The sequence below is a fragment of the Macaca nemestrina genome, chromosome 14 (assembly GCF_043159975.1).
Source record: "Macaca nemestrina isolate mMacNem1 chromosome 14, mMacNem.hap1, whole genome shotgun sequence".
NCBI classification, from domain to species: Eukaryota; Metazoa; Chordata; class Mammalia; order Primates; family Cercopithecidae; genus Macaca; species Macaca nemestrina.
In genome coordinates, this window is record NC_092138.1 from 66,905,855 (window position 1) to 66,931,839 (window position 25,985).

The following is a 25,985-nucleotide window of genomic DNA, read 5'->3' on the forward strand; positions in this document are numbered from 1 at the left end:
TTCAGAACCTGCAAGCAGCACAATGGGATGATGGGATAGAAAGGACGCTTAGGGGAAGATGGGATTGAGTGGTCTTCAAACTCTACATGCACTAAGGTTGCATGAAGATTTCCCTAGGGGTCAAGGGTGCAGCTACTTTTAATGAAAAAAAGTTCCAGGTCCACCACTTCCAATGCACCTCCACTAAAATCCACCTGTCTGAGACGGCATGGACAATAAGGTACCACACAGGTTTTCCGCTCCCACCTTCCCTTCCACTTTATAAAACAAAGACCTGTTCTTCCACATCCTAAATCTTTCATGGTGCATCACCCTCGGGTGGAAAACTACTGAGATGCCAAACCAAGAGATGATTAGAAATATTGGTATAACAAAGCCTCCTTCAAACAAGGTACCATAACCCAGCAACCTGCTAATAAAGGGATATATTTCCAATGACATTTTCTTTTTTTTTTTTTTTTGAGACAGAGTCTCGCTCTGTCGCCCAGGCTAGAGTGCAGTGGCCGGATCTCAGCTCACCGCAAGCTCCGCCTCCCGGGTTTACGCCATTCTCCTGCCTCAGCCTCCCAGACATTTTCTTTTTATATTTAATAAGCACAGTTGGCTCCCAATAGCTGTGGGTTCCACATCCATGGATTCAACCAACTGCGGATTGAATATACATTATTAAAAATAATAAATAATAAAATTTATTAAAAAACAGGCCAGGTGTGGTAGCTCATGTCTGTAATCTCAGCACTTTGGGAGGGCGAGGTGGGCAGATCACTTGAGGTCAGGAGTTTGAGACCAGCCTGGCCAACATGGTGAAACCTCGTTTCTACTAAAAATACAAAAATTAGCCAGGCGTGGTGGCAGACGCCTGTAGTCCCAGCTACTCAGGAGGCTAAGGCAGGAGAATCGCTTCAATCAAGGAGGCAGAGGTTGCAATGAGCTGAGATTGCGCCGCTGTATTCCAGTCTGGGCAACAGAGTGAGACCCTTCTCAAAAATAAAATAAAACTGAATTAAAACAAACAAACAAACAGTATAGGCCGGATGCGGTGGCTCATGCCTGTAATCCCAGCACTTTGGGAGGCTGAGGTGGGCGGATCACCTGGGGTCAGTTGTTTGACACCAGCCTGGCCAACATGGCGAAACCCCATCTCTGCTAAAAATACAAAAAATTAGCTGGGCATGGTGGCTCATGCCTGTAGTTCCAGCTACTTGGGAGGCTGGGGCAGGAGAATCGCTTGAACCCGGGAGGCGGAGGCTGCAGTGAGCTGAGATCGCACCACTGCACTCTACACAGTGGAGACTCCGTCTCAATTAAAAAAAATAAAACAACAAAAAAAACCAACCTACCAACAAACAAAAAAAAAAAAAACCCAGTAGAAGATCTATTTACATAGCATTTGCATCGTATTGGGTATTATAAGTAATCTAGAGATGACTGAACTGTGGGAGGATGTGTGCAGGTTATGTGCAAATACTACACCATTTTATATAAGGGATTTGAGCATCTGTGGATTTTAGTATCCTGGAACCAAGCCCCTACGGATACCAAAGCATGATAATATATAAAAAATCTGGAATACATCTATCTATGTTGTCTTAAACAATTACAGATTAATAATAAAATACATTATTATAAATTGTGTGCTACTAATAATATGTTGCATTAAGATAAAATTCTGTGAAGACTAAAGTAGAACAAGAGTATAAATTGTAAGGTTTCAGCTTCTGCTTAGGATGGAGAAAGTAGAAAGAAGATGATATACACAAACATAGCTTTTTTGGAACCCATCAGAGCTGAGGCTGCTGGACAACTAGCTAGCCTGAATGCTGCAAAAAGACAGGCGCCTCCAAGGAGACGAGGCCTGAGCACTTCCCTGCTGAATGCAGGGCTGCATGTGTCACACAAGCCAGTGAGGAGAACTCAGCTAACACTGTTAAAGGTCAGTTGTGAACTAGTGTGAGTGCAGAAACTCTCGGAGTAGCTGCACCTGTTCACTTTTCTGTGGCCTTCACTAGGTGCTCATGGAGAAAACCGGGGGCAGATGAGAGACTGGAGACAGCACCCTCCTGATGCAGGCTGGGGACGAAAGTGAGAGAGCCATTAAGCCCCCCATGTGTTCTTTCCCCCTAATTTTCTTACAGAACAAACCTTTTGCATCGAGAAACAGGGGGAAAAACTCTTATCTCTGGGGATGTCGGGAGGAAAGCGACTTAGGCCAGATCATCAGAGGTCCCCTAGTGCTGGGGAGGAGCCAGGGTCACTGAAAAAGTCCTGCTCTCAAGACCACAGTCACAGCACCTACCTAGACTAAGGATGACCCAGGACAAGAGGGAAACCCTGCCATCATGCAGGGTGATAAATAATGGCAGTCTACTGCTGGGGGAGGGCGAGAGCAGCGAGAGATCACCTCTGAGGAGCGGGTGCAAAGGATGACCTGAAGTGGAGAAAACTAGCACGAGGTAATGCTGGAGGCAGCTGAAGCCTACAGGAAGCCGAGGATAATCCTATCATCACCATAATTCAAACGGGCTCAGCTCCTAACTAGATAGACCCCCGAAAAGCCAGGCAAAAGAAGAGGTGTGCCCATTTCCAAACAAAGTATTACTGACCTCAGTCGCCACTGTCCTACACGAGCTATCTGACTTCCAACTAAAATTTATGACACATAAAGAAGAAAATCACAGTCAGTGACACTTTTCTTTTTTTTTTTTTTTTGGAGACAGAGTCTTGCTTTGTCACTCAGGTTGGAGTGCAATGGCGCGACCTTGGCTTTCACTGCAACCTCCACCTCCCAGGTTCAAGCAATTCTCCTGCCTCAGCCTCCGGAGTAGCTGGGACTACAGATGTCCACTGCCGTGCCCAGCTATTTGTTTTTTGGTTTTTTTTTTGTATTTTAGTAGAGATGGGGTTTCACCGTATTGCCCAGGCTGGTCTGGAACTCCTAAGCTCAGGCAATCCGCCCGCCCCGGCCTCCCAAAGTGCTAGGATTACAGGCTTGAGTCATAGCACCCGGCCAACACCTTTCCTGTTGGAGCCTCAAGCAATCAGGCTCCTCCTGCCAGCCTTTACCCTCCTGGGATGTTCTAGAGGACAGAGAGAGGTGACAGCCTTCTGCGGAGGAGCAAGGATCAAGGCCTTGCTTGAAAGGGTGAAAGGGTGCGTCTCCCCTCACTTCTGGGCCTTCACACGCACCTCCTTTGCCTCGCATCTTCACCCTGCCAACTTTTTTTTTTTTTTGAGACAGAGTCTCGCTCTGTCACTCAGGCTGGAGTGCAGTAGCATGATCTTGGCTCACTGCAAGCTCCGCCTCCCGGGTTTACGCCATTCTCCTGCCTCAGCCTCCGGAGTAGCTGGGACTACAGGTGCCCGCCACCACGCCTGGCTAATATTTTTGCATTTTTAGTAGAGACGGGGTTTCACCATGTTAGCCAGGATGGTCTCGATCTCCTGACCTCGTGATCTGGCCGTCTTGGCCTCCCAAAGTGCTGGGATTACAGGCGTGAGCCACCGCGCCCGGCCCCTGCCAACTCTTATTCTTCTTTTGGGCAGCTCAGTCCAGGCACCATTCCTCCAAGAAACCATCTGTGGTTCCTCCAGGCTGGGTCAGGTACCCACTTTTCTGGGCTTTTATGCCACCCATGGTTTACCTCTATCATAGGGCCTCTCAAACTGGACTGCAGTAATCTTAAAAAAATAAGTCAATTAAAACATTTATCAAGCACTTGCTATATAACAGGCACACTGCTAAGCACTTCACATTTGTGACCTTAGCTAATCCTCATCACGTCCTGGAGAAAGGTAGTAACATTAGTCCACAGGACTTAAGGGGCAGAGCCAGAATTTAACTAGAAAGCCTTATTCTCAATAACTATGCAAGGAAGAATGCCTTCCTTGAGGGCTTCAACCAGATCCTTTCATCATGGTACTCACGACAGCAAAGCTATATCACCTTTCCCTTTTTATTTGGCCATTTTCTTTTATTCTGTGTACAGTAGTCTTGCATTATGCTTTCAGAGTAACATCACCTGAAATCCTCTTTGGAAGTGGGCTGGGGAAAACACAATTAAATTTAAATTAATTAAAATGCGATTGCTATGAACCATTTTAGAAGCCTGCAACACTCATGAGTGACCTTTGTACAATGTTCTTTAGTTTGAGTACTTCCGGCATGGGACCTCCAACAGCCAGTGAGAGGAGAAAAATAGGGATGCTTATTTCCATTTTACAGAAGTGAAGGTCATGTTTACAGCGAGTTAGTGGAGAAGTGAGACTCGAACCTAGGTGCTATGCCATGCTTTCTTCTGCATGGGTTGTCTTTCCCTTCGGAAGGCCTTCCTGTCATCAGCCATTTACAGGATTTGCAGATGGTCCTGTGGTGCCCTAAGTCCCAGCACATACAAGGTGCCGATTGCAGCAGTGGCTAGGACTGTTCTTAGCATAAGGTCCAAATGTCTTAAGGGGGATTCCAGGCCTGGGTAAGGTAGTTTTTACTCACCCCCAGCTTCATCCTTCAACCTATCCCCACTGCATGGTTGAATTCAACCTCACACCCAGGCCCTGGCACAGGATGTTCCTGCTGCTGGGACACCCTCACTCTCCACCCCTTCTCATCACGTGTCCAATTTTCTCTGGACCTTGTACTCATTGTACCCAGCACACACATTTCCTCTTCTGGGAAGCCTTCTCAACAACCCTACTCCAGTTTGGAGTGAAGGCAGTAATCATATCTCCCTGAATTTTCTCTTATTCAGGCCAAAGACTTTGTTTCTCCTACTCCGACATGGGTGAGATGTGTGACTTAGTGAAAAGAGGCAGGAGACCCGCATTTCTAGTCTCAATTCTGCCTAACTTGCTATGTAACCCTGAGTAAACCACGTTCTCTCTCTGGGCCTCTCTTTCTGTGAAATGAGAAAAATTGTTTCTGCCCTTTCCAAATCAGATGACGGACATGACGTCAAGTGTGTGTGAATAAGTTTAAAGAAAATTATTTTTAAAATGCAAAATAGCCCCATCAAACCCTTCCTACACATAGTCCCAGGAGCCCCCTGACCAATCTAAAGTCATGACAGCACCTTGCTATTATGTATACACCGCACTGCGTAAGTCAGGTTCCGGAAGATGTTTCCTTCCATCTTGGCTCTGCCGTGGGAGCAGACGAAGACGCCTCCCTTCCCATCGCGGAAGAGGCACTTGCGGATGAGGCAGCCCTGCACAGAGTTGGCCAGTGCCATGGCCTCCTTGTCCTTCTGCAGCTCCTGCTGCAGTGAGTTCAGCACTAGGCAGCTGGGCAGCTGAATGGATGCTCCTGGTAGAGGTGGGCCCAGAAATGAGCCCCCCAATACAGGGCGTGGGCCCTGCACTTGATAGGATAGTCTATACATCAGCTGGTCCTCATCTTCATCCTCACCGCTGGGACTCAGGCCTCCATCGCTGCTGTCTGGGGTCTGGGCCACCCTTTCACCATCACTACCCACTTCTGCCTCCTGTGAGCCAGCCTTGGAGCCTGGCTTTGGGGAGCTAGAGGCTGGGCTGGTAGGGCTCTGGCTGCCCTCGATAACAATGTCACAGGTCTTTGGGCTCCAGGCCTGGTCCCGGCTCTCTAGGTCCAGGGACATTAAAAAGTCAGAGTCCTCTGTGGGGAGAAAAGTGGGTGAGGACTTGATAAGCCCTAGTAGATACTTGTAGGCCCAGTTCTTATCTGCAGATGGGTGGCCCTCAACAGTCACAGAGTTGTTTTCGCTGCCCACAAATTCACAGTTTTCCAGGACACACAGGGGCACGTTGTGCAAGAAGATATGAGTGTTTTTGAAGGTACAGAACTTCACTTGGCAAGTACCCGGACCGTGGACCTGGATGTGCCCATTCTCAAAGTTGCAGTTGTCAAATTGGACATGACCTGATGTTGTCTGGGGAATGAAAAGAAGAAAATGGCTGTAAGAGGGATGAGATTTGTTTTGGACTCTAGCTGCCCTTTAAGGAGGGTAGAACATGGAAAGGCCATTTGTTCTGCTGATCATCTTCCCCTCCCCACTGGGGTCTGGACGTCAGCTGTCCCCAAAACAAACTGGGGAGCTGCTCTGCATCGGAGAGGGAGGGAAACTGGAGCTGCCTGCACCTCCATCCTTCTAATCTCAAAGGAAGGGAGACAAGTAGATGATGGCAGAGAAGTTCACACTGCATCATGACTCCTCCTAAAACCTCAAGTCTCAAGCCATGCACCAGGGCTGGGACAGGCAGTGAGAGAGGCCTGGCCACATGTGCTGGCAAAGAGTTCTGTGTGGCAACTGATGCATGTGGTGCACAGCAAAATATGTCTCTAAAGAGAGGGGACAAAGTATACTGCCATTGCCAGGAAGCATTGAACAGTAGTTTAAAGCATGGGCTCTGCCAGGTGTGGTGGCTCATGCCTGTAGTTCCAGCACGTTGGAAGGCCAAGATGGGCAGATCACTTGAGGTCAGGAGTTCGAGACCAGCCTGGTCAACATGGTGAAACCTCATTTCCACTAAAAATACAAAAATTAGCCGGGTGTGGTGGCATGCGCCTATAGTCCTAGCTACTTGGAAGGCTGAGGCATGAGAATAGCTTGAGCCTGGGAGGCAGAGGTTGCAGTGAGTCGAGATCCCGCCAGTGCACTCCAGCCTGGGCGACGGAGCGAGACTCAGTGTCAAAAAAAAAAAAAAAAAAAAAAAAAAAAAAAAAAAAAAAAAAGCATGGGCTCTGGGGGTTGACTGCAAGTGTTATCTTGGACAAATGACTTCACCTCTTTAAGCCTCAGTTTCCTTGTCTGCAGCATGGGGCTCACTAGTTCACAAAGCACCATGCTAGGCACAAACTTGGCACTCAGTCAAAGTCAGTTATTATCATCTGGGGTCAGGGACACAAGGAGCAGAGTGTCCTCAAGAGTCTGGGGTGGAGATGGGGCAGTGCTGAACTCTCCTGCCTAATTCATTTGGCCCCCTTGGCTCTCTGGGCCCGACTGAGAAGCAGTCTTACTGAGGCCCATTCACTCTCTATTCCTGAAAAAGACCTGTTTCTGGATTTCACACGTATTTCATCAGATGTATTTGAACCATCAAATGAGGGACTATCTCATGATTCTATTTAATAATCCAGACGTACTTACCCCTTGAACAATTTTTAAAATTCTCTAGCAGTGATCTTTGATAGATTGTCCCAGAATTTAAGTCCCCTTAACTTCTCTAAGTTCTTCCTTATGGCTAACCTAATTTTTCCTTGCTATTTAAATCCATTTTCTCTCTAAAGATAAAAGCCAGCTCTCTGAAGATGCAGAGCCACTGCTAAGGTTCTCCTTGGAAGTCACTGAAAACTGCTGTGAAATCGCCTTGGCCTTTGCATTTTTCAGGCAAGACCATCCCAGGCCCCCGTGCCTGCTTTAGTTGAAAAACAATCACGGACTGAATACTAACTAACGTATGTTATATGCTAAGCACTAAGCCAGAGGGCAGGCTACGAACAAGTCTAATGCCAGGCCTCATCCCTTGAGGATCTATGGTTGTACTTCTGAGGGAGAAGTAGAGGCTGAAATCAAAATATTACTCTAAGAATAAATGCATTACAAAATGTGAAGGGTCTGGAACATTGTTTCTTTCCAGAAACAAACTCTCCTTCTGGGCCTGCAGAGCAGCACCGGGAAGTTCATCAGTTCTTCTGAAATACTCTAGGGCTAAAACATAGGCTTTTAAGCTTTTAGGTAACATAGCATGATGTAATTTTATAAGCATTTAGATGAGAAGGCCTGAATTTGGGATCTAACTTCCCTAATTACCCAGTTGAGAAAGTTACTTACCATCTCTGAGCTTCAGTAGCCCTCATTTGCAAAATAGGGATACCACATCTACTTCATCTACACACGTTTGCTGTGGGGGTCCAATGAGGTGACAGATGGAAAGTCACTTAGATTATGAATAGGCTTTGGATCTTACTAAGTCTGAGACCTTGATATGACAATTTGCTGAGCCTCCGTTTCCTCATCTATAAAATCAGATGACATTACCTATCTCATAGACATGTGGAGAGGAACCCATGAGATAATGGCTATAAGGCATATGGCATGCATATGACATATGTCTGTTATAAATGACCAATGGTATAAGGATCATTACAAACATGAGAGACAATTGTTATTGGTAATAATGACAATATACTTAAAAAAATCTTTTATATATATATACACACACACATATATATATACATATATATAGTTTTTTTTTTTTTTTTTGAGACGGAGTCTTGCTCTGTCACCCAGGCTGGAGTGCAGTGGCCAGTGACTCAGCTCACTGCAAGCTCTGCCTCCCGGGTTCACACCATTCTCCTGCCTCAACCTCCAGAGTAGCTGGGACTACAGGCGCCCGCCACCACACCAGGCTAATTGTTTTTTTGTATTTTTAGTAGAGACGGGTTTCACCGTGTTAGCCAGGATGGTCTCCATCTCCTGACCTCGTGATCCGCCCATCTCGGCCTCCCAAAGTGCTGGGATTACAGGCTTGAGCTACCGCGCCTGGCCGTTTTTTTTTTTTGAGACGAAGTCTCACTCTTGTTCCCCAGGCTGGAGCGTGATGGCAGGATCTCAGCTCACTGCAACCTCCGCCTCCCGGGTTCAAGCGATTCTCCTGCGTTACTCTCCTGCTGCCACCATGCCCTGCTAATTTTGTATTTTTAGTAGAGACGGGGTTTCACCATGTTGGTCTCAAACTCCTGACCTCAGGTGATCCACCTGCCTTGGCCTCCCAAAGTGCTGAGATTACAGGTGTGAGCCACTGCGCCCGGCCAAAAATCTTTTATTTTTTATGAGCAGGCAGGAAAGCGATGTAATTGACTGCCTACATAATCCAAGTTTCTAGGCAATGTATAAGCTATAGACTGTTCTTCCAGGAACTACCAACACCTGGATACCTGCTTTACTTTGAACCATCTTCTGGCTCTGCGTTCACAGAAGGAATGTGTTGGACAAATATTTCCTGACCTTCTCACCATCGCCCTTGAGAATTAGCAAATCATGGTAAAAGCCTGCCCTCCCTTGATCCCATACAGGGTGTGGGGTTCATGTGCTGAAGGTGACTAGTCCTGTATAGCCTTTTTCCTCTGTGGCTCTCGCTCGGGCCTGCCTCCATGAGCAGCTAATGTGCTCTCTGCTTCCTGTCACTAAGTGGCATGCTCCCAGAACCCGGCTTTCCCGCCTAGCTGCTCCACTGGTGGCTCCAGTTGGTCCAGTTGGAAAGGGAAGAGGTGCAAAAGAATTTTGGTTCCAAGCCCAAGCCATTTTTAAATACAGCTTTACCAGGAATAAAGCAGAATTCTGAGCTCTACTGATCACTGTGCCTGTTTCTCAACTGGTTCAGCCCTCAGAGGAGTAGGAGTATAATAATAACTCCTAACTTTCAATTCCAACCAAAAAAGGGATTAAAAACCCAGAAAAGAGGCCAAGCCCCTGGGGTCAGGACTAGAAAGGCCGTCTATTGATGTGGACACCCACCTTATACATGATGGGTGAGAACCAGGCTGGCATGAAGACGAGGTTGCACAGGCGTGTGGTTGAGCAGTGCTGATCAATGCTGGCCAGCAGGGCCACTTCACCCAACTTCCCCTGCCCTACAATCTCCACGGGCACCTTCAGGATGATTTCACCTTGCTCTTCGTACACACCTGGGAAGAGCACAATTCGGTCATACAGGCTGGCCATGGCCAAGGCACTGCCCAGGCTGTCAAACTCATGGCCTGGCCCAACACTCAGGGTACGTCGTTCCCTCCTCCGGCGGAACAGAGAAAAGCAGACGGAAGACTCCAAGTCCAAGGCATTCTTGGTCCATGTCTTGGAGGCAAGGTAATGCTGCTTGAAGGCTTCTCTCCAAGACTCAGGCTCCACATCTGGCTGGTTGGGCCAATTGGGATGGCGGCACTCGGTGCAACCCAGACATAGCTGCCGCCAGCGGGTGCTGTCGAGACTGAGGATCAGTTCATACCAGGCCCTGCATACCAGGCTGCAGCGGCCCAGGTCGGGAAGGTGCAAGTAGGCTAAGATCATGCGCCACAGCTCCAAGGGCAGGCCACCAGCCTCCATGGTCACCTAGGAGACAGACACAAAACAAAAGAGATCTCTGTCTACCCTACTTACCAGTCCCCCTTTTAAATTTTTTTTTTTTTAAGATGGAGTTTCACTCTTGTTGCCCAGGCTGGAGTGTAGTGGCACGATCTCAGCCTCACCACAACCTCCACCTCCCAGATTCAAGCGATTCTCCTGCCTCAGCCTCCCAAGTAGCTGGGGTTACAGGCATGTACTACCACACCTGGCTAATTTTGTATTTTTAGTAGAGACCGGGTTTCTCCATGTTGGTCAGGCTGGTCTCAAACTCCCAACCTCAGGTGATCTGCCCGGCTTGGCCTCCCAAAATGCTGGGATTACAAGTGTGAGGCACCGCACCCGGCCTCCAGTACTTTTCTTAAAATACCCCCTGCCATCTCCTGAGCCCAAGGGTGAGCAAATAAACAAGGCCCAGCCAGTCAGAGGACCCATCCTTTCAATGTGAATCCTACTCTAGATTTTTCTACCTGGAATTAGCAAGGAAGACTCTCTTTTCTCTATGGTCAGATGTTATAAGGCTATGACTCCAGAACTACCAGGTTCACCACCGTGTGGAAGAAACTTTGTGGTATAAAAGCCAAACAGAAATATGACACTTTAAAAAGAGGAAGAAAACAAGGTGAGCACATGCGTGTGTGTGTCCTGATAGCACCGATTCCAGATTCTTAAAGATATCTTAGAATGTACAGTTCTTCCTTCAATTTTGTAGGATATCCTAATGGCTTTCTACTAAATCCCCCTTTTGCTCAAGCTGGTTTGATTTGGGTTTCTATGACTTGCAACTAGAAGAGTCTGGACTCCTAAGAGGGAACACACCTTTGGCTGTTAGGCTCCTAGAGCTCTGGATCCCCTACACTCTCAGGGAAGAGACCTCTATCTCTTCATACTATTAGGAAAGAACTGAGGCAGTGACTGTCCATCTGTCTGTCTCTGCTCATTCCCAGATCAAGTAATTACTGTTTCCCCATGTGGGGCAGCCCCAGGAAAGACTACTGCTGAATCAGATGCTGTGGGTTTTGGTCCTGGCTCTGCCATTGGTTATCCTGAGCAGTTAATTGGTTATTCTGAACCCCTATGGGCTGGCTGCCCAGCCATCTACCTATTGCTTTATCTGGAAAATCTTCTTCTCCCCTACCAGTGATTTAAATCACATGATTATAGAGGTAAGGCTCCCAGCAGATGTGTGTGTAGAACAAAGGATCCCCGACCCCTTGACGGCTACTGATTGGACTCTGGATGGTTCTAAAGGGGCCATCGAGACCTTTCCCAGGAGAACAGGAGTTGCAATTCTAGAATCAGGCTGGCCTCATTCCTGAATGGTGGGGAATGAGTGGCCTCTTTCCTAAGCTATAAACTCAGGAATAGCCTCTGGTGATCATTTTCCCCAGGCTGGGGCATAGGAGGAGAAAAGACAGAAGAAGCTGATCTACATTGAGAGAAGAATAAATTAGAGACACAGAAAAAAGCAGAGAAAAGGGCAGAAGCAAGGGGCGTCCAGTTTTCTATAGCACTGCAGGTCATGGCTCTAGTCTATTCTCAAAGCCCAGCTTTATCCTTGCCCTTTGAATGCCATCAGATATCCCTGATAATGTAAGCTGGCTTCATTTACTTGTTTTTATACCTAGTTCAAGGTCTCTCATTTATGAGTGTCAATTTTCCCACTTAAAAAACAAGGGGACCGAGTAGATGACCTAGAGCAACTTCCAAGTCTGAAACCCAAGTCCCTAGACAACTAGAAAGTAGAAACTAGAAAAATGGCCGGACATGGTGGCTCACGCCTATAATCCCAGCACTTTGGGAGGCCAAGGTGGGTGGATTACCTGAGGTCAGGAGTTCCAGACCAGCCTGGCCAACGTGGTGAAAACTCGTCTCTACTAAAAAACACAAAAATTTGGCTGGGTGCAGTGGCTCGTGCCTGTAATCCCAGCACTTTGGGATGCCAAGGCAGGTGGATCACCTGAGGTCATGAGTTCGAGACCAGCCTGGCCAAAATAGTGAAACCCTGCCTCTACTAAAAATACAAAAAAATTAGCCAGGCTTCGGGGCGTGTGCCTATAGTCCCAAAAACTCATGAGGCTGAGACAGGAGAATTGCCTGAACCCGGGAGGTGGAGGTTGCAGTGAGTGAAGATCGTGCCACTACACTCCAGCCCGGGCGACACAGCAGGACTCTGTCTCAAAACAAAACAAAACAAAAATTAGCTGGGCGTGGTCGTGGCCACCTGTAATCCCAGCTACTTGGGAGGCTGAGGCAGAAGAATCGTTTGGACCTAGGAGGCAGAGGTTGCAGTGAGCCAAGACTGCCTCACTACACTCCAGCCTGGGTGACAGAGTGAGACTCCATTTCATAGATAAATAAATAAATAAATAAATAAATAAATAAAGTAGGACTAGAAACAACTGACCTTCATCAAATTGTTGACCTCTCTAGGGCCTTGGGTATCCTCTCAATTTTATGAAAATGCTAATCATACTTGTCAGTTATCTAAGCCCCAAGAAGGCTAGGAGCACAAATGTATGATTATGTCTGGAAGAAATGCTGAGCTTCCTCAAGACAGGCGTGGCTTTAATTCTGCAGATTCATACTGGAGCCCAGGTGAGTAGGTTCTTCTCTAATGATCACCAGTGAGACTTTACTAAGAGAGAAAAGTTGGCATCTGCCACTCCCCAAGATGGACACCAGTTTATTTATGGCAGCTTCTATGACACTGATGTTTCCTGTTCTTCATTTATTTCTTTAGTTATACATTCTTGGGCTTTTTTTTTTTTTTTTTTTTGGAGACAGAGTCTCGCTGTATCACCCAGGCCGGAGTGCAGTGGCGCGATCTCAGCTCACTGCAACCTCTGCCTTCCAGGTTCAAGTGATTCTCCTGCCTCAGCCTCCTGAGTAGCTGTTGCTGGGGTTACAGGTGTGCACCACCATGCCCAGCTAATTTTTTTGTATTTTTAGTAAAGATGGGGTTTCACCATGTTGGTCAGGCTGGTGTCGAACTCCTAACCTTGTGATCTAGCCCATCTTGGCCTCCCAAAGTGCTGGGATTACAGACATGAGCCTCATGCCTGGCCGTTCAGGCTTTTTAAGAGAAAATTGTTCTTCTACTCATTCTCTATCCACTTTGTAGCTGAGCAATTCACGTCCATTCCCTTGGCTTCAACTACCACTGGAAATGCATGACTACAAAATCCAAATGTCTAGCCCCAATCATCTTTCAAGCTCCACACGTGAATATCCAATTCTCTTTTGGACATTTCTACCTGGATGTTCCATAGATACCAAAAACTGAACATCATGTCCAAAATGGAACCCTCACTTCCACTTCAGGCCATGACAGAATAACTGAAACTGGATATTCCCTTCCTGCCATAAACAACTATAAAGCTGGACAAAATATATGAGGCAAGTGAATATGTGTTTTCAGGCACTGAACAGTAAGCTGCTCAAGACTGTGACTTTTGGCTGAGTGCGGGGGCTCACATCTGTAATCTCAGCACTTTGGGAGGCCAAGGTATGTGGACCACTTGAGGTCAGGAGTTCAAGAACAGCCTCACCAACATGGTGAAACCCTGTCTCTGCTAAAAATACAAAATTAGCCGGGTGTGGTGGTGCACACTTATAATCCCAGCTACTTAGGAGGTTGAGGCAGGAGAATCGCTTGAACCCGGGAGGCGGAGGTTGCAGTGAGCTGAGATCACACCATCGCACTCCAGCCTGGACAAGAGCGAAACTCCATCTCAAAAAAAAAAAAAGACTGAGTTTTGAAAGAAAGGAAACATAGAAGGTGAGTGCCAAGAACATCCTGGCGTTCATTCTGAGGCACTTTCTTACTATGGTGTAAAGAGATGGAGCCCAAGCAGAGTGGCAGTCCCACCAGGAAGGCAGATTTGAGTTCTGTGCTGCTGAAGAGGCTTGCATTTGTGAGGCGAGGTACCAGAATAGACTGAATAGCACAGAGGGGGTGGGGGAGGAGGGGCAGTTCCTAGGCTGAAGGCTGGGCTGCACATGTTCAAGGCAAGACTTCATCGGATGTAGTAGGGATCACCTGCTATGAAAATTATTCTAATTTTCCACTTAACTTCTGTGTTTAATTTTGTTCGTTCACTCATCCGATAGACATCTATTAAGCCTTATTATGTAACAGATCCTAAGAGAAAATATTAATAAATCGGGATTAAGACATGGTCTCTGTGCTCAAGTTGCTGACAGTTTAATAAGAGGGGAGAAGACATAGTGAAAGACAAAACAAAACAAAGTTGGCAAAAGACCTTCACTAATAGGTTGAGAAATCATGGAGTAACTCCTAGAGATGTCTTTTTCTTTTTTTTTGGATGCAGTGGCCATGCTCTTTGCTCACTGCAGCCTCTGCCTCCCAGGTTCAAGCAATTCTCGTGCCTCAGCCTCCCAAGTAGCTGGGACTACAGGTGCGTGCCACCATGCCTGGCTAATTTTTGTATTTTTAGTAGAGACAGGGTTTCACCATATTGGCCAGGCGGGTCTCAAACTTCTGACCTCAAGTGATCCGCCTGCCTTGGCCTCCCAAAGTGCTGGGATTACAGGTGTGAGCCACCACGTCTGGCCTTAGAATCACTTTAGAAAAGTGTTTCAGTTTCTTCTACAGTTAAATACAGGCCTATCCTATGACCCAGGAATTCCACTCCTAGTTATTTATACAAGATAAATGGAAATAGGTGTTTACAAAGACTTAGACAAGAATGTTTACAGCAGCTGTATTCATAATAGTAAAACAAATAAACTGGAAACAACCCAAATGTCCATCAACAGAAGTGTGGATAAACAAGTTCTGGTGTATTTGTATGACCGAGTACTATTCAGCAATAAAAAGGGATAAACCATTGATGTAGACAAGGACATGTATGAACCTCAAAAATAATATGCTGGGGCTGAGCGCAGTGGCAGATGCCTGTAATCCCAGCACTTTGGGAGGTCCAGGTAGGTGGACTACTTGAGTTTGGGAGTTTGAGACCAGCTTAGGTAACATGCTGAGACCCCATCTCTAAAAACAAAACAAAAAACAAAAAATTAGCTGAGTGTGGTGACGCACACCTGTAGTTCCAGCTACTAGGGTGGTTGAGGTGGGAGGATCACTTAAGCCCAGGAAATCAAGGCTGCAGTGAAACAGGATTGAGCCACTGCACTTAAGCTTGGGTGACAGAGCAAGCCACTTATCTCAAAAAACAAAACAAAACAAACAAAAAAGACAAAACTAGCCTTGGTCATAAAAATCAAAACAGCGCTTAGGCCAGGCACAGTGGCTCACCCCTATAATGCCAGCACTTTGGGAAGCTGAGGTGGGAGGACAGCTTGAGTCCGGTTTGAGATCAGCCTGGACAACATAGCAAGACTCTGTCTCTACAAAAAAGTTAAAAAAGTTTTGCCAGGCATGGTGGTGTGCACCTGTAGTCCCAGCTACTCAGGAGGCTGAGGTGGGAGAATCCCTTGAGTCTAGGAGTTTGAGGTTACAATAAGCTGATGGTGTCACTGCACTCCAGCCTGGGCGACAGCAAAACCCTGTCTCAAAAAACAAACACAACAAAACAGTGCTTGCCAGCAAGGTGGAGATTAACTGGAAGGGGTTACAAGGGAACTTCAGGGTGAAGGAAATGTTTTATATCTTGACTGGTGTGTTAGTTATATGGGTGCATACATCAAAAAACCCTCACTGGAGGTTGAGTGCGGTGGCTCATGCCTGTAATCCCAGCACTTTCGGAGGCCAAGGCGGGTGGATCACCTGAGGTCATGAATTTGAGACCAGCCTGGCCAACATGGTGATACCCCGTTTCTACTAAAAACACAAAAATTATCCAGGCGTGATGGTGCGTGCCTGTAATCCCAGCTACTTGGTAGGCTGAGGCAGGAGAATCACTTGAACCTGGGAGGCAGAGGTTGCAGTGAGCCAAGACTGTGCCACTGCACTCCAGCCTGGGTGACAGAGCGAGACTCCATCTCAAAAAATAAAAAATAAAAAATAGAAAGCTCACTGGATTGTATGCTTCAGCTCTGTGCATATCATTGCATGTAAACATCATCTCCATTTTTAAAATAGTATATATTATCATCTCTCCCAATCCCTGCTCCACCACCTGTACTGTATTCCTGGGTTAATAATAACACCATCATTTTCCACCTAGCTGCCCAAGACAGAACTAGAGAAACCTCCTTGATTTCTTTTCTCCCTCCTTCCCTCCCTCTCTACGCAATATTCTCTGAAGTCCTGTGCTTTTGCCTCCTTAAGCAATCTCTCCTATCAATACTTTCTTCACTAACCTCCCTGTCCCTGCATTACTTCTTTGGTTTGGATTACTATGACAGATTCTTCTTCTTCTTTTTTTTTTTTGAGACAGTCTCCCTCTGTTGCCCAGGCTGGAGTGCAGTGGTGCCATCTTGGCTCACTGAAACTTCTGCCTCCTGGGTTCAAGCGATTCTCCTGCCTCGGCCTCCTGGGTAGCTGGGACTACAGGCATGTGCCACCATGCCCGGCTCATTTTTTGTATTTTTAGTAGAAATGGGGTTTCACCGTATTAGCCAGGATGGTCTTGATCTCCTGACCTCATGATCCGCCCGCCTCAGTCTCCCAAAGTGCTGGCGTTACAGGTGTAAGCCACCGTGCCCGGGGATCTTTCTAAAATACAAATCTGATCTTGTCACTTGTTGGCTTAAAATTCCTCAGTGGTTCCCCATGGAGTCCTGGGTCAAGCCTAGTACAGAAGATCAGTTGTGAGCTTGTCTTTCTCTAGCCTCATCTCTGACACTGCTCCCAACCTACCCTCGCCTTCCCAATAATACCTTTCAGAGGACCTTTCCTTATCCTCTCCCCTCAGAAATTAAGTGACTCCCCTGGGCTCCTATAGCACCCGGAGAACAGCTCTAGCCAACATTTTAAACGTGAAACAAAACACAGATCACACAAAGCAAATGTGTAGTTCAGGGAATCATTTTACAAGGCAAGTATCCTGTTCACCACCACCTGGATCAAACACAAAATGTTGCCAGTGCCCTAAAAGCCTCTCTGTGTCCCCCATTCCAACCCTTCCTCAAAAAGTAAGTTCAGTCTTGATTTGTGTAGAATTCACATCTGAGCATTTCTTTATGGTTTTATCACCTCATTATGCATCCTTAGAGGCCAGAGTTTTTAGTTTTGTCCTTAAGTTTGTGGCTTTTTCTTTTTCTTTTTTTTTTTTTTGAGAAGGAGTCTTGCTTTGTCGCCCAGGCTGGAGTGCAGTGGCGGGATCTTGGCTCACTGCAAGCTCTGCCTCCCGGGTTCACGCCATTGTCCTGCCTCAGCCTCCCGAGTAGCTGGGACTACAGGCGCCCACCACCACGCCCGGCTAATTTTTTCACATTTTTAGTAGAGACGGGGTTTCACTGTGTTAGCCAGGATGGTCTCGAGCTCCTGACCTCGTAATCCGCCTGCCTCAGCCTCCCAAAGTGCTGGGATTACAGGCGTGAGCCACCGCGCCCGGCCAAGTTTGTGGCTTTGATAGGTCTTTTGATTCTCATTTCATCTGCCGGTTCCCCTCTATCTTTTCTTTACAATTTATTTGTTGAAAACCCTGACTCATCTGACCAGAGTTTCTCATGGTCTGAATTTTGCTGACAGTACGCATTACTTGAAGGAGAGTTCACTTGTTCCTGTCACCTGCACTTCCTGCATGCTGGCAGCTGGATCCAGAGGCTTGCTCAAACTCAGGCTCAACCCCTTTAGCAACACTACAAGTGGCATTGCACCTTTTTATTAGGAGCCACATTTCTGGTTGTCTCTTTTTTGATGTTAGTAGCCAGTGGTGCTCAATGCCTCTATCCAGCAATTCATTGGTGGTAACGAAATGTTAATGCTCTTAATTTACCAAAGAACACCAAAAACAATACAGAACAAAACAAAAACCAAGCCCCATCAAAACTCATTTGGCTTTGATTAGCTGAAATAATTTTATAAGGAGATTTTGTAATTCTATTCATCCACTATTTGGTTATCCAGTGGCACAGTACATACAGGAAGAGCCAGCTTGATGCTTTCCTTTCATTTCTCAGTTTTCTTCTTTTGTTTTGTTTCCGTTTTTTGGTTTTTTTTTTTTTTTTTTTTTGAGACAGAGTCTCACTCTGTTGCCCAGGCTGGAGAGCAGAGGCATGATCTTGGCTCACTGCAACCTCCACCTCCCAAGTTCAAGTGATTGTCCCACCTCAGCCTCCTGAGTAGCTGGTATTACAGGCACCTGCCACAATGCATGGGTAATTTTTGTATTTTTAGTAGAGACGGGGTTTCATTGTGTTGGTCAGGCTGGTCTCAAACTCCTGACCTCAAGTGATTGGCCCAGCTCAGCCTCCTAAAGTGCTGGGATTACAGGCATAAGCCACCGTGCCCAGCCTCTTTTTTCTTTTTTTTTTTGAGACAGAGTCTTGCTGTGCTGCCCAGGCTGGAGTGCAGTGGCGTGATCTTGGCTTCCAGGTTCACGGAAGGTTCAATGATCTTAGCCTTCCAGGTTCAAGCGATTCTCTGCCTCAGCCTCCCAAGTTGCTGGGACTACAGGCGCCCACCACCATGCCCAGCTAATTTTTGTAGTTTTTGTAGAGATGGGGTTTACCCATGTTGGCCAGGTTGGTCTTGAATTCCTGGCCTCAAGTGATCCACCTACCTCAGCCTCCCAAAGTGCTGCGATTACAGGCATGAGGCACTGCACCCAGCCTATTTCTCAGTTTTCAAGATAATGAATGGGTTCCCTGTTGTTCTCTGAAAGTGATTGGCTCTCAAAATTCATGTCCTTCTCACATGCAAAGTGCATCCATCCCAATAGCCCCAAAAAGTCTTAACTTGTTCCAGCATCAATTTTAAAGTCTAAGTCCACAGTCTCATCTAAACCAGATACGGATGACAGTCAAGGCATGATTCATCCTAAGGCAAATTCCCCTCCAGCTGTGAGCCTGTAAAATCAAACAAGCTATGTGCTTCCAAAATACAATGGTGGGATAGCACAGGATAGACATTCCCACTGCAAGAGAGAAACAGACAAGAAGAAAAAAGTCACTGGTCTGAAGTAAGTCCAAAACAGGGCAAACAACACTAAATCTTAAGGCTGGAGAATAATCTTCTTTGACTCCATGTCCAACCTTCTGGACACAATGGGTTGGGGGCTGGGTCTCCAAGGCCCTGGAAGGCCCTGCCTCCACAGCATTGCTAGACATAATAGCCCACACAGTTCTGAAGGTTTGCAGTTAATACCTGTGGCTTTCCCAGGCTGGTGCTATGTGCTAGTGGCCCTGCTTCCAAGACTCCACTAGGTCACTCTACTTGGAGCCCAAATAGGGGCTCCCTGCAGCATCCTTTGAAATCTAGGTAGAGGCACACATGACTCCACAGCTCTTGCACTCGGCAAGTCTACAGTTAGCCCCACGGGGATAGCACCAAGGTAGACTGCTTGTGCCCTGGGATCTGTAGCCCAGCCACACCTGGGCCTGCTTGAGCCACCAGTGGGGTGACCAGGGAACAGAGGCCTGAAACATCCCTAAGCAATGAGCTCCAAGGTTCCAAGAGTACCTTGGGCCTGTCCCTTTAAGCTGGTTTGCCCTCATAGCATTAGCATTCAAGGCCTGTGACGGCAGAAGCAGCCTTGAAAATCAAATGGTCACTTGGCCACACCCTTGGTTTTCTCTTCTAAACCATGTTAAAAATTCTTTACATAACCAGACTGAGAGTTTTTCAAATCTTTGTGTTCTGCTTCCCTTTTAATTATAAATTGTCTTTAAATCCTTTTTTCTCCCATTTTACTATAAGCAGTTAGAAGCAGTCTCGCAACATTGTGAATGTTTTGCTGCTTAGAGATTTCTTCTGCCAAATCACCTAGCTTTCCTAGCTTTCTCTCTTTTCTCCTTCTATAGGGTCCTAGGACACAGACATTGATTCAGCCAAATTCTTTGCCACCTTATAAGAAAGATAACCTTTCTTCCAGTTTCCAGTACCTTATTCCTCATTTCTGTCTGAGACCTCATCAGACTAGTCTTCACTGTTGCAACCACTCGAGTAATCTGTAAGAAGAATGAGGCTTCCCCTATATCCCTTCTTTCCCCAGGCTCTGGCCAGAACCACCCTTAATGTGGCGTTCATGTCAATGAAGTATTTTCCAGCATTTGCTTCAAAACTGTTCCAGCCTCTACCCATTATCTGTTTCCAAGTTGCTTCTACATTTTTAGGTGTTTGTTATAGCAACACCCCACTCCTCCAGTACCAATTTATGTCTTAGTCTGTTTAGTGCAACTGTGTCAGAATTCTTGAATCTGACTCATCTATAAAGAACAGACATTTATGGTCGGGCGCGGTGGCTCACACCTGTGATCCCAGCACTTTGGGAGGCTGAGGCAGGTGGATCACGAGGTCAGGAGATTGAGACCATCCTGGCTAACACGGTGAAATGCCATCTCTACTAAAAATACAAAAAAAAATAGCCAGGCGTGGTGGCGGGCGCCTGTAGTCCCAGCTACTCAGGAGGCTGAGGCAGGAGAATGGTGTGAACCCAGGAGGCAGAGCTGGCAGTGAGCTGAGATCACGCCACTGCACTCCAGCCTGGATGACACAGCAAGACTCCGTCTCAAAAAAAGAAAAAAACAAAACAAAACAAAACAGACATTTATTTCTCACAGTTCTGGTGCCTGGGAAGTCCAAGATCAAGGTGCTGGCACCTGGTGAGGACGTCCTCGCTCTGTTCTTAGATGGTGGAAGGTAGAAAAGCAAGAGGGATAAAAATCTGTGTCTGCACACTGCAGAAGAATGGAGAATGCATCCCCACAAACCCTTCCATTCATGAGGAAGAGCCCTTATGACCTTTTACCTCCCAACACTATTGCATTGGGGATTAGGTTTCCAACACATCAATTTTGGGGGGACATATTCAGACCAGCAGTGAACAATTCAGGAATTCAGGTTATATATATATATATATATTTTTTTTTTTTTTTTTTTTTGGAGATGGATTCTTGCTCTGTCACCAGGCTGGAGTACAGTGGTACAATCTTGACTCACTGCAACCTCTGCCTCCTGGGTTCAAGCGATTCTCCTCACTCAGCCTCCCGAGTAGCTGGGACTACAGGCACGGGGCACCATGCCCAGCTAATTTTTGTATTTTTGGTAGAGACAGGGTTTCATCATGTTGGCCAGGATGGTCTCAATCTCTTGACCTCATGATCCACCTGCCTCAGCCTCCCAAAGTGCTGGGATTACAGGAGTGAGCCACTGCGCCTGGCCAAGTGTATATTTTAAAACTATTATTATGAAGTCATGGACTAAAACGTACTTTATGAGTTTCACGTCTTTGAAATACCTACTTTTATTAAAATTCAAACAAAGCTATCTTTGGCCCCACATTGGTTCCTCAGTCCTTCTGGCACAACCCCTGTACCCTTTGATAGCTTCCTTGCTATGTGGTATGTCAAGATAGCATAACAGCTTCTTTAAGAAGCTGTCTTTAAAAAATGTTCATTGAGAAAATTGTAGATTCACATGCAGTTATAAGAAACAATAGAGATCCTTTGCATTCTTTGCTTGGTTTACCCCAATGGTAACCTTTTGCAAATCTATAGTATAATATCACACTAGCATAGTGACATTGATATAGTCCAACATCTAATTTAGATTTCTCCAGTTTTACTTGTACTCACTTGTGCATGTGTATTAAGTTCTATACAAGTTTATCACCTGTGTAACTTTGTGTATCTACTACCAGTAAAGATGGTGAATGGTTCCAACACCATATGGATCCCTTGTGTTGCCCTTTTGTAACTATACACATCTCCATCCTGCCTCCTCTCTTCTGTCCCTAACAGAATTAATTAATGGCAACCATTAATCTGTCCTCCAGTTCTAAAATTGTATCATTTCAAAAATGTTATATAAGTGGAATTATACAGTGTGTCACCTATTGAGACTGGCTTTTCTTCATTCAGTGTAATTCAGTGGAGGCTCATCCTACTTGAGGTGTGCATCAAAAGTTTATGATGCTGAGGACTATTCCGTGCTATGGATGTACCATAGTGTGTATTTGCAGAACTGACAAATGCATTCGTATGTGCAATACAACTCCCTATCAAGAAATGGAATACCCTAGAAAGTTCTCTCATGACTCTTCTGTCAAGTTCCAACCCCAACCCCAAGAGGCAACCACTGTTTTTTTTTCTCTTATCTCCTCAAATTCCCATTATCATGATTTTCTACTACAGATTAGTTTTGTCTGTTCTAGAATTGCATATAAATGGGATCATGCAGTATGTATTCTTCTGTGTAAGGCTCCTTTCATTCAGCATAATATTTTGAGATTCACTCATTTCATTGCATGTAGTTCACTTTTTAACTGCTCAGTAGTATTTCATTGTATTAAGTGTTAATATAAAACAGTTTAAAAAAAATTAATTCTCCTTGATGGAAACCTGAATTACTTTCAGTTTGGGGTTATTATGGATAATGCTGCTGTGAATATTCTTATGCAAGTGTTTTTGTGGACATGTTTTAATTTTTCTTGAGTCAGTACTTAGGAGTGGAATTCCTAGGTTCTTTTCCCAGAGAGGCTATACTATTTTACACTCCTACCAAGAAAGAATAAGCAGCACAGTTGCTCCACATTTGTTGTGGTGTTTTTTGTTTGTTTTTTGCAGGGTCTCACTTTGTCACCCAGGCTGGAGTGCTGTGTTGTGATCATAGTTCACTGCAACCTCGAATTCCCAGGCTCAAGTGATCCTGCTGCCTCGGCATCCCAAAGTGCTGGGATTATAGGAGCAAACCAACATGCCCAACTGTTGCTGGTTTTTAAAATTTTATCATTCTGGTGGGTATGTAATGGTATATCATTTTGATTTTAATTTGCGTTTTCTTCATAACACACGATGTTGAGATATTTTGCATGTGATTATTGGCCACTCATATATCTCCTTTTTGAAGTACTTGTTCAAATGTTTTGTCTATTTTTTTTTTCAGACGGAGTTTCGCTCTTGTCATCCCGGCTACAGTACAGTGGTGCGATCTGGGCTCACCGCAACCTCCAACCTCTGCCTCCCAGGTTCAAGTGATTCTCCCGCCTCAGCCTCCCAAGTAATTGGGATTACAGGTGCCCACCACCATGCCTGGCTAATTTTTGTATTTTTAGTAGAGATGGGGTTTCATCATGTTGGCCAGGCTGGTCTCAAACTCCTGACCTCAGGTGATCCTCCCACCTTGGCCTCCGAAAGTGCTGGGATTACAGGTGTGAGCCACTGAGCCCGGTCCTTTTGTCTATTTTTAATTTTTTTTTTATATTTAATTATAGGACTTCTTTATACGTCCTTTGCCAGATATATGTTCTTTGAATATTTTCTTCCAATCTGTGGTTTGCCTTTTCATTGTCTTAATGGAATCTTTTGGTGAGAAGTTTTTAATTTTAATGAAGTCTAACTTACCATTTCTTTCCTTTTATGATTATTTTCTTCGCTCTGAGAAAGCTTTGTTAATTTCTAAGTCATGGATATACTCTCTTGTCTAAAAGCTTTGTGGTTTTGACTTTTACATACTGTTCTATGATCCATCATGAATTAATTTTTGTCATGGTATGAGGTAGTGGTTGAGGTTCCTTCTTTTTCTATGTGGATATCAAGTTATTCTAGCACCATTTGTTGAAAACAGTCTCCTTTCCTTATTGGGTTGCTTTGGTGCCTTTAAAAAAAAAAAAATCAAACAATGGTAGTGTGGGATTATTTCTGGACTATTTATTGTTTCATTGATCTATTTGTCAATCCTTACGCCAGCACCACAGTATCACCACGTTTTACCTTTTTTTCCTTTTATAAATTATGCTTTTGGTGTAAAGTCTAAGAACTTGTTACCTAGCTCTGGATCTTAAAGATTTTTTTCCTGGCCAGGCGCAGTGGCTCACACCTGTAATCCCAGCACTTTGGGAGGCCGAGGTGGGCGGATCACGAAGTCAGGAGATTGAGACCATCCTGGCTAACACGATGAAACCCCGTCTCTATTAAAAATACAAAAAATTAGCCAGTTGTGGTGGTAGGCACCTGTAGTCCCAGCTACTCAGGAGGCTGAGGCAGGATAATGGCGTGAACCCAGGAGGTGGAGCTTTCAGTGAGCCGAGATCGCGCCACTGCACTCCAGCCTGGGCGACAGAGCGAGACTCCATCTCAAAAAAAAAAAAAAGATTTTTTCCTGTCTTTTTTTATAAAAGTTTTATAGTTTACACTTTATACTTAAGCCTGTGTCCATCTTGAGTTAATTTCTTATTCAAGTGTAAAGTTTATGTTGAAGTTTTTCTTTTTAGCCTATGGCTATCCAACTGTCCCAGGACCATTTGTTAAAAAGGTTATCCTTTCTCTGTTGAATTGCTTTTGTATTGTCAAAAAATAAGTCGGTTGAAGATATTTTTGTTTTGTTTGTTTGTTTGTTTTTACAGGCATGTGCCACCACGCCTGGCTAATTTTTGTATTTTTAGTAGAGATGGGGGTTTCACCATGTTGGCCAGGCTGGTCTTGAGCTCCTGACCTCAGGTGATCCGTCCATCTCGGCCTCCCAAAGGGCTGGGATTACAGGTGTGAGCCACCACACCCAGCCTGTTCTGTATTCTTTAATGGAATATGTCAAAACCACAACGGGGGTATTAGAGATGCTTTTTCTACTGGCTTGGTCATTGTTTCTAAGCCTTCTGCGTCCTCCACTGGATTGTTTACGATAGGGACTGGGTATTTTTCTTTCTGAAGACTCAATACCTGGTGTTGACTCCTTTCTCTATTACAACTACTCAGGGCAACAGAAAAGATAAGGAGAGCATTCTTAGCTACGGGGTGCCTAGATTATTCCAATACTGGGTCTACGTGTCCATGCACTATGAGAGTAGGATTCTGATTTTTTCCCCAGGCTATGGGTTCTTTCAGGCAATGATGCCAGTAAGTGATGATTTATGATTACCTACAACTGATCTGACCATCATCACAAGAGAGCAGTACCTCTGGCAGCTCAAATGAACCCTTTTATATTGAACTCTCACATAACTCACTCTTTCCTTCACAACTTCATATCCTTGCACTCTACATCCCTTCTGAACCTTACCCCAGACCTCTTTACCCCTTCGGAGGCCTTGGATGGCTCTGCCTCTAATTACTTAATTTGAATGTTGCTTTTCTCCTCACAAAGTCATTCTCATAAGGAAGGAGCTCTGCCAGGACCCCTGAGTGGGGTAGATGCAGCTCAGCCTCAGTTAGGCCCTCTCCTCCAACCATGTTCTTGGCTTGCCTCACTTGAGAAGTAATTTTAAAATGTTATTTTGCTGTCTTTCCATAAAGTTTTGGTGACCTATGCATGGTTCTCTGAATTCAATTACTTCACATATTACATTTCATCTAGCTGGCCTTGACTGTTCACAAAATCCATTTCTAGCTAGCTCAGATAATCTCCCTCCCACATAACAGCTTACATATACTATGTCCCCACACCATTTACATTTATCTTTCTACATTTCTTATCTATCTCCCTATAAAGACGGGCTCATCTATAACACTTTTCTAGCTGTCCTGGTTTCATTTCTTCTTTCCTTATTATTTAGCCACTTCAATTTAAAACCACCAAAAGGACATCATTATCCCCATTTTCATAACCTTCCATATGAAAGTATGCTAACCATCAAACTACCCAAACATTTCCTCCCAGTGGGCGATCTCATCTTAACCAGGACCAACTGCTGCATCTGAAAGGAGTATCTTTAATCACTGCTAAGAGCTCTGACCTACTTGTTAGGCTCTGTGTTCTCATAATCCCCCGTCTGCTTTTGATTTCTCGGCTCCTCTGAGTATAACCTATACTCTTCTTTCAGGGAGCGCCACACTGTGCGCTTTCTGAGATGCTTTATCCATGATGTTCTT

General features: G+C 45.4%; 1 protein-coding gene across 5 annotated transcripts in view; it reads right to left on the minus strand.

The window, feature by feature from the left end:
- LOC105477165 (F-box protein 10) overlaps positions 1-25,985 on the minus strand; it is a 67,711-nt gene that overhangs the window by 22,599 nt on the left and 19,127 nt on the right. For all 5 annotated transcript variants that reach the window (XM_011733539.3, XM_071078028.1, XM_071078031.1 and 2 more), the window contains 2 exons: positions 9,489-10,079; positions 5,067-5,900 (listed from right to left, as the gene is read on the minus strand). In XM_011733539.3, coding sequence (XP_011731841.2) covers positions 5,067-5,900; positions 9,489-10,073 — 1,419 coding nt within the window. In that variant the 5' untranslated portion in view covers positions 10,074-10,079. Of the gene's footprint in view, positions 1-5,066; positions 5,901-9,488; positions 10,080-25,985 lie in introns of those variants that run through there.